The 14,385-nt window shown below is 39.0% G+C and overlaps 1 protein-coding gene across 1 annotated transcript in view; it reads right to left on the bottom strand.

Moving 5' to 3' along the window:
• The window catches only part of rad18 (RAD18 E3 ubiquitin protein ligase), a 45,587-nt gene that overhangs the window by 30,884 nt on the left and 318 nt on the right, over nt 1-14,385 (bottom strand). The window contains exons 2-7 of the mRNA XM_078283750.1: nt 11,514-11,592; nt 10,514-10,575; nt 10,237-10,307; nt 3,006-3,439; nt 2,750-2,849; nt 546-733 (exon numbers count right to left, since the gene is read on the bottom strand). Of these exons, the coding sequence (XP_078139876.1) occupies nt 546-733; nt 2,750-2,849; nt 3,006-3,439; nt 10,237-10,307; nt 10,514-10,575; nt 11,514-11,592 (934 nt within the window). The remainder of the gene's footprint in view (nt 1-545; nt 734-2,749; nt 2,850-3,005; nt 3,440-10,236; nt 10,308-10,513; nt 10,576-11,513; nt 11,593-14,385) is intronic.

The following is a 14,385-nucleotide window of genomic DNA, read 5'->3' as shown; positions in this document are numbered from 1 at the left end:
CACAGTCAGAATCAAGCCCCAAACCACTGAATGAGCTCAATTAAAGCATTGAATATTTACAAGCATTTCAATCTGTAACTATCCTAAAATTACGTAGTCTTTGTTGATTATTTAAAATCACATCTCTGCATCCTGTCAATAATCAGAGATATCTGCAGGGCTTAAAGAGGGATCCACAGATTTGCATAAGGGAAATACACTGTGTGGTTGTACACCAGGTAGTAGGGTAGAAATCACAAGCATGGACCGGGTCCTTGCTGCAGCCTGCAGACATTCATATACCAGGAAGTAGCTCAGTGATTTTGTAAGTATACTGGGTGAGTCAATGCATGATTTAAATAATTTGTTCAGCGATTCTCTTGGTTAAAGTACTGTGGTGTTACAGGTGGAGTTATTAAAGTCAATGCAGATTCACTTGCTCCCCCCACCCCCGACCACCTAAAAAATGCTAGCACTCTTGTTAAACAAATATATGCACACATAACCACAAAAACAAAATGCTTTATAGTGCTATATCGTAATCACAGTGGACCAAGGGCTCTCACCTGATTTGGGTTCAAGTGAGTCACACTGGGAATTATAAATGTGGACAAACTCCTGGTGCCTTTTGATCAGTTGGTCTCGAGCGCCCTGCACCGAAAGGTGGCACTCCTTCAGCTTCCTCTTCAGTTCCTGCAGGGAAAGCAGGTTGTACACCAGCTTCCCTATCGGACGCCTCCTGTTCCCTATGGAGCTGCAACAGAAAGGCCCATTAGTTCACTCCAGTGATCACCAAATATTACTTAGCAATGCCTGATAGGGGGCCATTTCTGTACTCCACGGTAATCAACGGCTGCACTGTATGCCAGCGCAGTTGTCATAAGCAGGAGAAAATGATGGAGCTGTTAACACCGAACCTATAACTCCAGTACACTGGGGCCACATCAGCTCAGTCTGGATAATAAAATGGTATAAGGAATGGGAGTCACTAAACTTGTTAGCCAGGGGATATAGTTGAAGCCAGACATCTCTGTTGGTCCACAGTCCCATTAAGTTCAATGAAGACAGTCAAATGTCTGTTTTCAATTATTTGGTCCCAGAGGAGAATACAAGACATAATATGGCTCTACTGTACTGCATTTATTTCAAATGGAAATCCAGTGTAAAAAATCCTCCCCATGCAGGCTGGTGGGCTACCTTAGGTTAGAACTGTTTAAACCTGTGCAATCCATCATCATGACATCAAGGTCCACCACAGATTAAGTGTGCGGCGCAGCTACGCAAATACGACCAATCATTAATAGAACCTCAAATTGCCGCATTGTACATCAATCATCCTGGAAAACCCTGTATCAACGGCCTCTCACAAAGATCAATCTTCAAGGTTATTCAGGAGTATTCAGCAGGCTACATATTCAGGTTAATGGAAAATATTATAAAAGTTGTTTAAGACTTTAAACGTGTAAAATAGACAAATCTTTTAGTCATAAATTATGATCAACACATAAACTGTAGTTTTATCAATCTTCTACTAGTCAATATCATTCCTATGTGCAGCTGGCTGACTTGCCACTTCCAGAACACAAACACATAAGCAAACTGTCAATTCTGAATTTGAAATTTATCCCTTGATTTGAATCCATTGAAATTTAACCCACAGACTGAAGATTAGACTAAGATTATTCTAATGACAGAGAAAAAACAAACAAACAAACAAAGCTACACTACTCAGTAGCCCTGCGATGCATATAAGGCACAGCTGCCTCGTTAGGAATGCTCCAACTCCAGCACAGGACAGTTTTCCATCTGGGGATTCAAAAATGGCGACAACCATGCTTTTAGCTTGCAGTGTAACCAACAGCACAGAAATGAATGCCTAGCACCACCAGATTCAGTATGTTCCTACAGGAATTCATAATTGTAGGAAATTTTGCTCTAGAGTTACATTCCAAGTACTGAGTCTGGTATGTATAATGTTTTTGACATACATGGTACAGATTTAGTACAGTCCCACAGCAGATTCATGATGATTATTGACCTGTGAATGTGATCTCAGCTCTTGGGTTTCATAGTTGACCAGCTGCCTTAATCTCCTCTATGGAGATCAATAATATAATAATAATAATAATAATAATGTAATATTAGCTCACTAGGCTTGCTAGTTAACGTCAGCAACTGAACCACTAGCAAACCTGGTTGATAGCATATTACATCCATACATACATAGAAGCATTACTGATACAATGTGATTTATTATAAAATGCCAGAGAATGGGTTGTATCCAATGATCAAAAGATTATATACCTAAATAACCTTAATACCTAGATCTATATTGCCATACATCAACTGTATAGCAGCAGACCCCAGAAGAACGTTCTCCCAGTGTGCGACATCATTTAAATTTGCTGCTAAGATTAGCGTAAATTTTCAAAATAAAACTGTTATTTCCTTTAATTAATTAGACATTGCTCATTTAAAAACAAACTCAATTTGTAGAAAAATATTTTTTACGACACTGTGATCATGTTTGGCTCTTGACTGTGGCAACATCTTGTACATGTTATGCTTGCTTATATGACAGAGGGTGTCAATACTTGATTTTCAACTACTGCAGTTAACTATCATCAATTGGTGCTTATCTATGAAAAATTGCACAAGCCATTGAGTATCTTTTCCTTCCGATCCACCTCCCTATTCAGCTTTATAGCTTGAGCAAATAGAATTGGAGTGGCTGCATTTGAGTGATACAGTAAGTGGCTATTTTCAGTACCTCCTCAAGCTGTCCTTCTTCTCTCCTCTGGTCAAACAAGTGTCCAGATGCTTATTGATGAAATGTTGTGAGATGGCAACGGAACACACAGGGCAGTCAACTGCAACACACAAACAGACAGTGTAAATGGGAAAATGTCACAGAATTGTTGCTCTTTATTAATTGTTCCAAACGGTTTTGGTGCCATTCACTTTTTTTCATTTTTGGTTAAAAAAAAATATTGGGCAATATTGCATTCCTAACCCACAGGCTTCACCTTTGATCACTGGCTTTATGTCTTTTGATGGTGACAAGGAATCAGCCTTGCTTGGTAGTGGCACTGGGGATGAGATGACCATCTCCTCCTGCTTAACAGGTAACATCAGGTTCTGGGCAGATGTCTCCTCCTTGTCCATCGGCTCTTCTTTCACAACCAGGGGAGGTTGAGCAGTCAGTGGATGTAGGTCAGCATTATTTGTATTGTGGGTACATGCCGTCTGTATTTTCCCCCGCAGAACACACAGAGTGGCAGAACCAACTTGCTGGACGTCTTTAGCAGGAGATGTTTTGGCCCCTTTTTGGAAAAAGTGACTCAAAACGGAGCTGTTACACTTTGGACCCCTATTTCTAGGAGTTTTGCATTTGACAGCTGAAGCTGGGGTCCTTGGGGATATCGGAGGCGAGTCAAAATTTGCTTTTGACAACTGCTCCCTGGAATAAGCAGGAGGAAGAAAAACAGTGTTTGCATGTAAGTGACAAAGTGCACATCATATAATCTAGACAGAGCCAGCCACATCCTTGTTTAATGCTAAAATGTACCCTGGTACACACACAGTCTCTCTCTCTCTCTCTCAACAAATTATCCAACTAAAAACGTATATCCTCCACACAAACTTATAATTACATGTATTATGTATAGTTACAGGTACAAGGTCTTCTTAAACGACGTATTGAACCCATTAAAAAGCGAAGAGTATTATGTGCCAATAAATACTCTTGACAGTAATGTGAGTTCTTTGACGTTAAACTGCACTTGCTCAATTATCTCACCCTTTTCTGCTGAGCAAGAAAAAATAGACAAGTTGGCTACAGTCTTGGAAATGTGGAAAGCAAACAAATTGCAGCAGAGCCATTACTGGGCCATAAAATGGAACCAATGAGGTGTGTGATGTTCTGCTTTCCATATTGAAAACTTTTTATTTGTCCTCAGTCTCCCCATTAGAGCAGGTTCACACACACACACACACACACACACACTTGCACAAAGCCCCTTTGCACAAATGTGATGTGGAAAAACCCCCGCCAAAGATCCAGAGGAAATCTGCTTGTAGCCCCCACCCCATGCCATCAATCTGTATCACTGTTACGTAAAGCAAGCTACCAGGCCTATATACAGTCAGCACTATTCACTCCACTTGACTTTTTGCAATTTATATTGGGCCAAGTTATTTTAAATTAAATGTCAATTTTATAAAAATTAAAAAAAAACCCAAAACAAAACAAAAAAACTATTTATTTAAAACTAATTAAAAGAAATCAAAATCTTTGAAAATTTGAGAAATCTGCTTTGTAAAAGCATTCTCCAGCTTACTGGAACTCCAGGAGTTGTGATGAAAATTTGTCTTTCAAGTTTCTTTTTTGATGCACTAGTATCTAATCAATGATGATTCATACCTGGCTGAGTAGAGGTCTTCTTGACAATGATCATAAGTAAAATAGAAAGCACTGCCTACCTCTTCTGACTCAAAGGTGCCTCATGTCAAATTAAAGAGAAAACAGAAACACCTCTTAAATAATTTCTGGTGTTACCTGACCAACCTTTATGGAGTGCATCAACATCAATATTCTGGCTAAAACAGTTAATATAATGCCAGGATTATATCAGGGATGAGACTGAAAGAAAGAGAGACTAAATGAGTACCCATGTCATTCTTTTCTACCTCTCTCATTCTAGTCTTGGCACAAGGTCAGAAATCTAATTTTATAGCCGGTTACCTGGGGATATACACTAATAAAATATTGTGTACAAGCAATCTATAATACAAGCAATCTACAGACTTGGAGCTAGACAAACACCAGGGAATAAAAGCCCTGAGACATTTAATTCAAGGCAGTGTCATCATCATGTCTGTGAGGACACAGGCCTTTCACTGCGTGCCTTGTGGACTAACACAATGGATTTTTAACTCTTTGCTAATTTAATGTGACATTGTACTTTTTTCAATATTCCTTTTGATTTCTGAATAAAAGTGACCTGCCAAAAGAACATACTGTGGCTAATCAAGTTATTCACTCTAAATTCAACAATGTAAAGCAAATATTGAGAAAGCTAAGCACATTTACAAAAAATAAAAACGCAGCAGTATTAAATAAAATCACTTTACTCTGTTCTGTTCTAACGTCGATCCCAACAACCACTTGCACCCCCCCTCCCCCACCACACACACACACACACACACATATCAAGGTGTTAAACTCAGATAAAGCAGAAAGGGATGAATTTGAGCTGATCTAAGCCTACATTTCAGTTCAATCTGACTGTATCCATAATATATTATTCAGTGGCAGGAAGGGACGTACGGCCATTCATAATTAATGGGCCAGGTCTGTCTGGGAATTATGAATGAAATACATTCACAAAGGCATCTCAATGGAGGCGAGTCAATGAATTTTCCTCCCATTACAAAGGAATATAGCATAGGGCAGAAAAAAATTACAATTTTCAGATTTACACAAACTTAGTAGAACAGCAGCAGAATCTCTAGATGTGAGTGGGATACTGCAGGAGGGAGAGAGCGCTGAGTTTGGGCATTTTGTTTGAAAGCTCATTGATCTTCCAGGTCTGGATCTGTGGCAGCTAGAAGACCTGATAGGGAGTCAATAGCACCTTTTTAAAGTACACACACTAATTGCATTTCAATTGACCCCATCATATTGACTGCAATGTTCTGAGTGTCCTCTACAGCTAGCGGACAGAGCAGTAACCTTCTATAATTCGTACTGGGCCTTAGGACCAAAGTGTAAGGATAGCTACTACAGTACTTTCAAGGTTAGGGGCTGGTCACTATAAGCAGCATGCACATACTCACACACGCACACACACACACACACACAAGTTGATTGACTAGATGATAATACTCAGCAATGAGAGGAAGAAGAGGTTTTACACAGTTCCAAAACTGAAAAAAGAATAGTCCTCTCCGATTTAGTGGATTTAATTCACATTATTGGAAGCAAAAATACTTATCTACTTCAAAACCAACCGGTTTGAGACAAGACTTTGGGTCTTTCAAAAATTAGCCAGGGCTATAAGGGTGGGCATGGGGGAAGAATAAGGGAAAAAATGAGGTGGTGAGTGACCCACTGCTAAATAACAACATTGTTTTATGAGAGGGTCACCTATGGAGGAAGCCCACTTTTCAGAGGCTCAGTGCTAGACGACAGGAAATTAAAAGGGCAGTGGAAAGAGCAGCTACATAAGCCACTCATTCCCAACATTGATGGCAATCTGAAGATCAGGAGTTTGAAGAAAGACCTTTCAGAGTGTTGACACCATTGTGGTGATTGACGCAAGGGAGAAACATCATGGTTTCCTGACTGATGACACTACTCCGGGAGATTATATCTACAGCAGTTCAGAATTCTACTGAAGAAAGGATTCTGGTGCCCACTCATAAAACTGAGTTCACTGGGGCATCATCCATTTCTGGAATAGCAAGAGCTAAGCAATATACAGCACTGATGAGATGCCAGCACTCTAATATGAATGATTTACTTGCTGAGGATTCAGTTTTCCTTTTGTATTGTTTTTTTCTTCAATGAAACAGTAGGAAGGCAGAGGTATACAGAGTGGGGTAGATATGGGAGAGAGTTCTGGTAGGATATGACCCAAAGTCAGCAGGGATACATAATACAGTTTGATTCCAGGGACTGGGGGATGTCTTAAACAGCTAACTGTATATTTTAATTTTTAGTTTACTTCACAAAATATGTTACACCGCGGGAAAATTGGTCCTACATTAGTCAGTTTCCCTAAAACAGCCTGTAACTGCAAGCATGTGGCTAGCTGTGCCCATGCATTCAATGAGGCTTGCTCACAATAACAAGCCAGCTCTGGACACAATTGCACATGCCTATATCCTGCCGTAATGAAAAAATATCAGCCCTAAAGCTTAAAAACACAGACATATAACTATCATAAAGAGACAACCTTGAATGACCTTGGCTGATGAAAATAAAATCCCTATTTGATTTACAGAAAATCCTTAATTCAGGAGTAGATTACTGGTAGATAAATTATAAGTGTTTCTCAAGTACCGGTTCAAGAATTCAAATTGGTCCCCTTGAGGACAAATTTTAATCTTGTCAATAACAACAGCATCCCCTGAAATCACCACAGCATTAGTTTGTTTCCTGCAATTCTCAGAACCATGATGATATAAACTTGAGAGATGTTTACCTCTTCACCTGCTGCGTTTATGGTAGACAGGTTTTGTGTGGAGTAAGTCATATTTCCTGATCTGCCATTTTCATTACTCTACTAGTTTTTTTCCTTGGATTTTCTATTCATGAAGTTTCAGTAGGTACGTTTTTTTTCTTTGTCTGTTCAGCCACGGTGGCTATCACTGCTCATGCTAACAACCGTGTTCTTCTTTTATTTATCCCAAACAAACCGTTGTTGCTGCTGCCAGACATGTAAACTGTAACAGCAAATGAAAAACCTTTCATGAACTGAATATAGGTTGAATCACTATATCTACTGGTGACAGAGAGTAGCAAAACAGATGTGTATTTAGATAAAAATGTTGCAGATTATTACTTTAAAAGCCTGCTGCAATGAGAATCACATTTCCCTCATGGTATTATTCAACAAAGGGCATTACCCAAAATATTATAACTGTCAGTGCTGTGGAAAAACGGCCATTGAGAAACTATCCCTCTGGCTGCCAACAGAATCAAACCATTTTAGATACCCAATGCACTCCCTGATAAACTCACATCAGATAAACCCAGACTTTAAAGAATGAGGTGCCCTGCAGTTTGTCACAGTAGCCAGCTGGCTTGCATAACAAGCCAAAGTTGCGATGCCTCAATTATGTATTGTCGAGCCTGACAATTGCCTGAGTTTCAGCAGTGGATCCCCAAAGATTACAACATGTGTATGCAGTGGATGGCATAATAAAAAGGGATGGATTCGCTCCTCACCCATTTTAGGAGGACTTCAGCAACTGGCCAAAAAACAGTTTGATTTAATAATAGTGAAGAAAGGAGCGGTACCATCCCTCCTTAAGGACCAAGACGTACGTGAGGAAGAGGTACGTGACACCAATACTAGGCAGCTTGGTTGGCTAACTTGTCTAGAGAGGATGTTTAGGGCAGGGTATTGTTTGAAAATTACAGTACCTTTTTCGATACCTATGTTGAATAAAAGCTTATTATGTAATGCAATAGCCTATTTTTTAAACTTATATAATTTTTGCTGTTAGTTTTCCCAAATAAAAGAAATAACATTTAAACTCTTAATGGAAAAATCCACCCTAAAACACTTAAACACAGCTATTGGCGATGTACCTCGTATGGGTCGATTTTTTCTTATTCCCATCGATAATTGGCCAAACTTCAACAATGTGATGTCATGTCAAGATATTTCCAGGACAGCTACAATGGTGTTTTATAGGAGAAAACTTTTCAGCAATCTAAAACATTGACGTAAGCGTCAGGTTTTGGTGTCAGTCAAGTCTTCTTTCTAGACTCACCATTTTGCATCAACATTCAACAATAATACAAGGAGAAATCAACCATAGAAGAGGAGATACCAATTTGTCCACCGACAGTAGGCTCAATGTTCCATAATGCAATGCAGCTGCAAGACGTGTTTTGGGAAAGGGGTGTGACTCTTGCTTTTTCGAGTGGAAACTCTCGCTCTCTTGCCGTGATGATCACTATCGGTATTGTCATTTCTGTCTCCACCTACACATAAAACTCAGCTGGATGCAACAAGTCCAGGTGAGTTGTCTTGGGGACACTGACAGGCATTCAGAGAAATGTAGGAAATCACTAACTGAGGCAGAAGCAAACGAGGCAGGTTGAGGGAAAGTGGATACATCGAAAAGGTAAATTACAACACTTCATCACAAAATAACTCCTACAATGCAATAAACATCAAAGATATATAGCAGTACAAGAGTATCTGAGGGTGGAATTTCCCATGTGTGAAATTGTTATGATTTTTTTCTTCTTCAGTTTCACAGTATGAAACATGGTTTAATCAAAACTATCAGATCAGACCTAGTAAATATTAAAACCATTTATTAAATTGTAAATATTTAGAACTATGTCAACAACATTTCAAATTTAGAACTATTTCAAGAATAACCAGTGCTAGTAAATTTTGTATGCATTTATGTAAAATGCAGTCTAGCACGGTTTAAAAACATTTTTTTGTCAGCATTTTTTTCTTTATAGTCAAACAAAGTACAGCTCTCTTGACTCAAGTGGGTTTGAGGTCGCCAGACTTCAAAAAGCAGTTATTTTCTTGTCACAAATATTGCACTGTGTGCTGTTGCCATCAATTTTAGTAAAATGTAGCCAGACCTAGGATTGTTTCTGCGATATTGTGTATTCACTTCAAGCAAACAGAGAGATGAAGGTGATGCCTGGACTAGTTTGTTTTTCCTGTGTGTTTGTGTCTATTTATCTTTCTTTGTCCCCAACATGGGCGAATACATAGGGAATCAGCAATATACATGATAGGAGAATGTACGTTATCGCCCAACCGTAGCACCCAGCCCTAAGCATGTTTGAGGAGCCAGGCATCCTTGGCACGGCCCAGGTAATGGCTAACAAGCAGCTTGACAAGGAGAGTGTGAGAGGGAGGAGGAAGGCAACTGAGATATTGCCTTGGAGGCTTGCGAAAGCAACTTCTGGTGTAAAATGACAATAATCCAGTTAAGTGTAATTTCTCACTTCCCCTCTTATCTTGAGCATGCATATTTTTTTTTATCAGTCTACTAAAGTTAAGTGGACAAAATTTGTCCATGTTGATAACTCTTGGCTCTTGTACTTTCTATGCGGCATGGAATTTGGCACGGTAATCCAAACAATAATTTACTTTAGCACCAACTGTACTGTGAACATTGGACACTTCTGCTTCGGACATGTATGGTGCTAATCATGTTGACAGAGCAATGCCCTCGCAAGCTGACACTTGGCTAAGCATATAGAAAGGGGCACTAGTTACAACAGCAATATTAACACATTTGATGAACCATTGAAAACTGAAAAAATTACATTCCTCGTATTAAAAATAGCAAGGTTTCTGACTGAATTAGGGGCATGCTAATGTCAGTCATTTGGCGTTCCCTTTTAATTTTAAAGCCTTTTAATGCCTTCACATTTCAGTGACATCAGATGCGAGATGGAAAGTTCTTTAAATGTACGTATGTATGCAAAGGCCATTAGTGATAATGTACTAATAATCATTTGTAATATTCCATCTGTATGGTTACCTTATTGCTTGAAAGTTCATGACCAAGTCATCCAGTAAACGGTTGTTTCTTAGATCCTGCACCGTTGTTTGCTATAAGAGGAAGAAACAAAATATGAGTGGAACAGAGGGTTTTGGGAAAGAAAGAGTTGTAACCAGGTTCCTTTATTAAATAAACGTCATTACCTACATAAGGTGAACTGCACGTGTTTCATTATGCTGAGGTGAGGATCTTGATGAAGATGCAAACTGTGCAACATGGGGACCTAATTGTGAATTCAGGTCGCATTCATACTTACTGAATTGCAAACTGGACACTGCAACTTATAGGAGAGAAATTTCCTGATGCACAAGGAGCAAACTGCAAAATGAAACACAAACAAAATTTCTGTTATATTTCATCTGTTAGCCTAATTCCAGTTTTTTCCTGCTTAATATTTGGAGTAGAATGGTATATGTAAAAAAAACAAATTTTGTGTTCAGTATGCAACCTTTGGTTTGGGATGCACATTTGTTTCAATCATAGCTAGTAATTTGAATATCTCCAGCTTAATAGCTAAACCATTTGTGGGCTGTATGCTATTACTTTCACAAACTGGCAACACTGAGGTATCATTTTGCTACGTTGCAGACCGCCCTGTACTGCTTTGCTGCCTGGAACGTAGCGCCCATTACTTAGCATTCTTTGGGTCGTCAGGATGTTCTCTACTAATACCAGGCTGCCAGGAAGGTGAAGTCATTTGGCTGCCTAGACTGTTCTCTGCATGGCTTTGCTGCCTGGTAGACTGTGCTCATTACTTAGCATTCTTGAGGCTGTCTGGAAGCTATCTGCTGCCTAGAAGGCTGTTGGCTACCTACTGTAGCCAATGGCTCGCAGCTGTTTCAATTTTAGCTTGATTGATCAAGTTGATATGATGATCCCAACACAATTCAGGCATTAACATAAAACATGCCATCCATCAACATGAAAAAAGTTAGCTTCCATTCACCAAGTGGCTCGATCATTGGCTCAGGAGATGAGCAAGGTGCAATTGGGTGCATTGCTTGTAGTTATATGAACTAAACTCAATATCAGTCATGTCGGTGGGACTATGGTCACATAATTTTTTTTAGTTTTTGATATATTATGGCTTCTAAATTAATTTCAAAAGTGTGTTTATGTTCTCCAAAGGTTCTCAGTTGCAATTTGTTGCTCGATGCTTCAGTTACCAACTCTCCATGCAAAACTCACTCCATAAAAGGAATTACCACCAAAGCTGCTCTAAAATCAAGGGAAAGCCACACCTACATGTTACTTACAGTTATGAGAGCATTTTGCCATCATTGAAATACTGAGGAAGTCAAAACAAATGGGACACCGGAGCAGGGCATCAATATTCTGTAAAAAAGAAAACAGCACATGTAAGCAGTACTCATGAATCTACTAAACTATTAGTGGCAATCTGGCAATAAGAGATAAATAGAATAATAACTGAGAGGCTAAACTGGAGAGCATGGGTTAACCATAATACAAACACAATATGGTTGGTTTTGCTTATATTGGGTCATGGGTTGGAGCATCTGTAATATTAATGTGGCAAAAAAATAGACCTGGCTGAATACTCTGTAAAATAAGGGGAGTGAAAAATTACAGTGCGTCTTGTTTGCCAGGAACCAGCCCCGCTGAATCACTGCCTCGCCCACTTTTTAAAAAATATTATTTGGCGATTCCAAGTAAGATTCTAAAAAGTGGGCGTGACAACGATTCAATGGGGCTGGTTCCAGGCAAGAAATTCTTCATCTTTCCCTATAATCCAATAATCCATCCGCCATCCTGTAATACATCACCTTTTTTCCCTTAAGAGTGATTTTTAAGTCTCAATCTGTCTCCTCTCTGGCTGCATCTACCTGAGAGCTGGAAGGAATCAGCTTCACTGTCCTCTTTCCACATGCAGAACATCAGATACTGACATGCATACTAAACTGACAAAATGAAATCTCAAATCAGCGTCAATGAGAAATTATTTTTGAACATGTATTGGAAAAGTGTCAGTTAAGGTCGGAAACGTTAACGATCAGGAATGTGCGCATAATTATTCATTTTTTTATGCAACCACACTAACTTAGAGGTAATGAGGTAGTAAAACGAAAATTGTTTTTTGATTTGAAATTTGAAATAAATGTTTTTGAATTTATCAAATATTTGTTGCAGTCCTATCAGGTAGGTCTTGTGTTTGCAGGGTTGGACAGATGAATTGCACCATGGCCCGTAAGGTGCTGACCCAATTCATAGTATTCTGTTCCTTCCATCACCACATCAACCATCTTACCATCTTGGTAGGACAATAACAGGTGACTGTAATAAATTATCTTGGTAGGACAATAACAGGTGACTGTAATAAATTAACAGGTGATTATAACCAAATGACAGCCACAGCCAATGAGTCGTGTATATGGTAAAACACCATATTGGTAGGAAATGCATGTGACATCATGGGAATAGTATGAATTGGGCCAGTGCCTGGGAAAAAGTTTCTGGTCTTACTATTTCTCAACATGGAGCTCAGTCTTCGTTTTATATTTGTTTTTTCTCCTTCTGTTGTCTGTGCAGTGTTTTCAGTACTTCTCTCTCTGCTGTAGACGATGCATATGGTTTCCACCAATTTAATGCTCATTCACACTGGCATCGTAATCTAGGGGGTTAGTTTGAGGCTCAGTTGGAAGATCAGCTAGGTAATCTCCTTCTGACAAATTTATAAAATCAAATTATAAATGTTAAATTCATTGTGTTTTTCAGCGCCCTTTCCTTTTTTTGGCTTGTTTTATTTTTCAGTTTAGTTTTGTGCAGTCGCTCATTTCCTCCTGTTCTGTAGAACTGACTAAATGTTGGTTTCATTATTCTTTCTTCATTCTTCTTTTTTGATAACTAAAAAAAACACTGACGGATATTGTAGAGCTGGGTGGCATACTGAAAACTTACCAAGACCGACACTTTGAATCTTTTACTGACCTAATTTTCCACATTTAGTTATGTTTGGTAAATGCATGTGACATCATAGGAATACTATGAATAGACAATGAAAAAACAACCAATCAGGAAAAGGAGAGGGGCTTAAATGGCATCACCAAGGAATGGGACACACTCAAGTCTGTTTGTACATTAGGTTATTAGATTGCTGTGGATGCAGACATCAGCTGTAATGCTGTGCAGTCTATTGGCATCTTTGCCTGGCTGGCAGACTTCTCAGAAGGTGACCTTTCATTTTGGTTTCAATTATACATATCCATCATGGGCCGATAAGTGATAACTCCTATTTATATTTTCACATCTATTTTAATTACATTCTTGTGGACTTCAGAACTTCATTCATACTTCCTGTGGTAATCTCATTTTTCCTACACAGAGCTAAGTATAAACAAAAACACTGAAAAGAAAAAAGAAATAATGACATTTATGAATGGTAGGCTATGCACCTCTGTGTGAGAGCATTGTTGTTTCTGTTGCATGCGGAAAAACGTTTGTCTCATTCTCTGGTTCCAAACTTTGCCTTCAAGTTCAAGTTTAATTAAGTATTCAATGACTTACTAAAGTAGGCTACTAAAATTATTGAATACTTAATTAAACTTGAACTCTGAGCTGGTGTTGAATCTGATTGGTCAGAATAAGCACAACAGTGAAGGGAGTGGGTCAGTGGTAGAGCAGAGAGGCAAAGATAACCTTGCTTCATAACATTAAGTGAGAAATGGTAAGACCAGAAGCTAATTAAGTGTCCCTAAACAATTCTCTAAATGGCTGTTCCATACATGACCTAAAAATGTTATTGACTCAATATACACAGAATGTGCCTTGCCTAGCTGTGGAGTGAATTGTAGTGTGTCCCATAGCACCTAAAATTACCCTGTTTTAGCTGCTTGTTCGTTTAAGCAGGACATAAGTTGTGTCCTGGGTTGTTTGCTTTTAATGAATGATTGCTTGGAAGGTTTTTAATCTGACTTTATGTGCTGTAACAAAATTACCAAAGACTAATGAGGGGAAAGGTTCAACTCCACACAACCGCGCCCCGCCAGAGTGATTAACATTCGTACCCAATGTCCCACCATTGTTTTCCTTCAGCAAATAAAGCAGTGTAGCTAGCTTTATAAAAACGACGAGTAGCATACCAACCAACGCTGGATAAAGTGGATTAGTGGC

Source organism: Centroberyx gerrardi, chromosome 5, assembly GCF_048128805.1.
Source record: "Centroberyx gerrardi isolate f3 chromosome 5, fCenGer3.hap1.cur.20231027, whole genome shotgun sequence".
NCBI lineage: Eukaryota > Metazoa > Chordata > Actinopteri > Beryciformes > Berycidae > Centroberyx > Centroberyx gerrardi.
The sequence above is the reverse complement of the archived record's forward strand: the minus strand, read 5'-3'. Positions and strand labels throughout refer to the sequence as shown.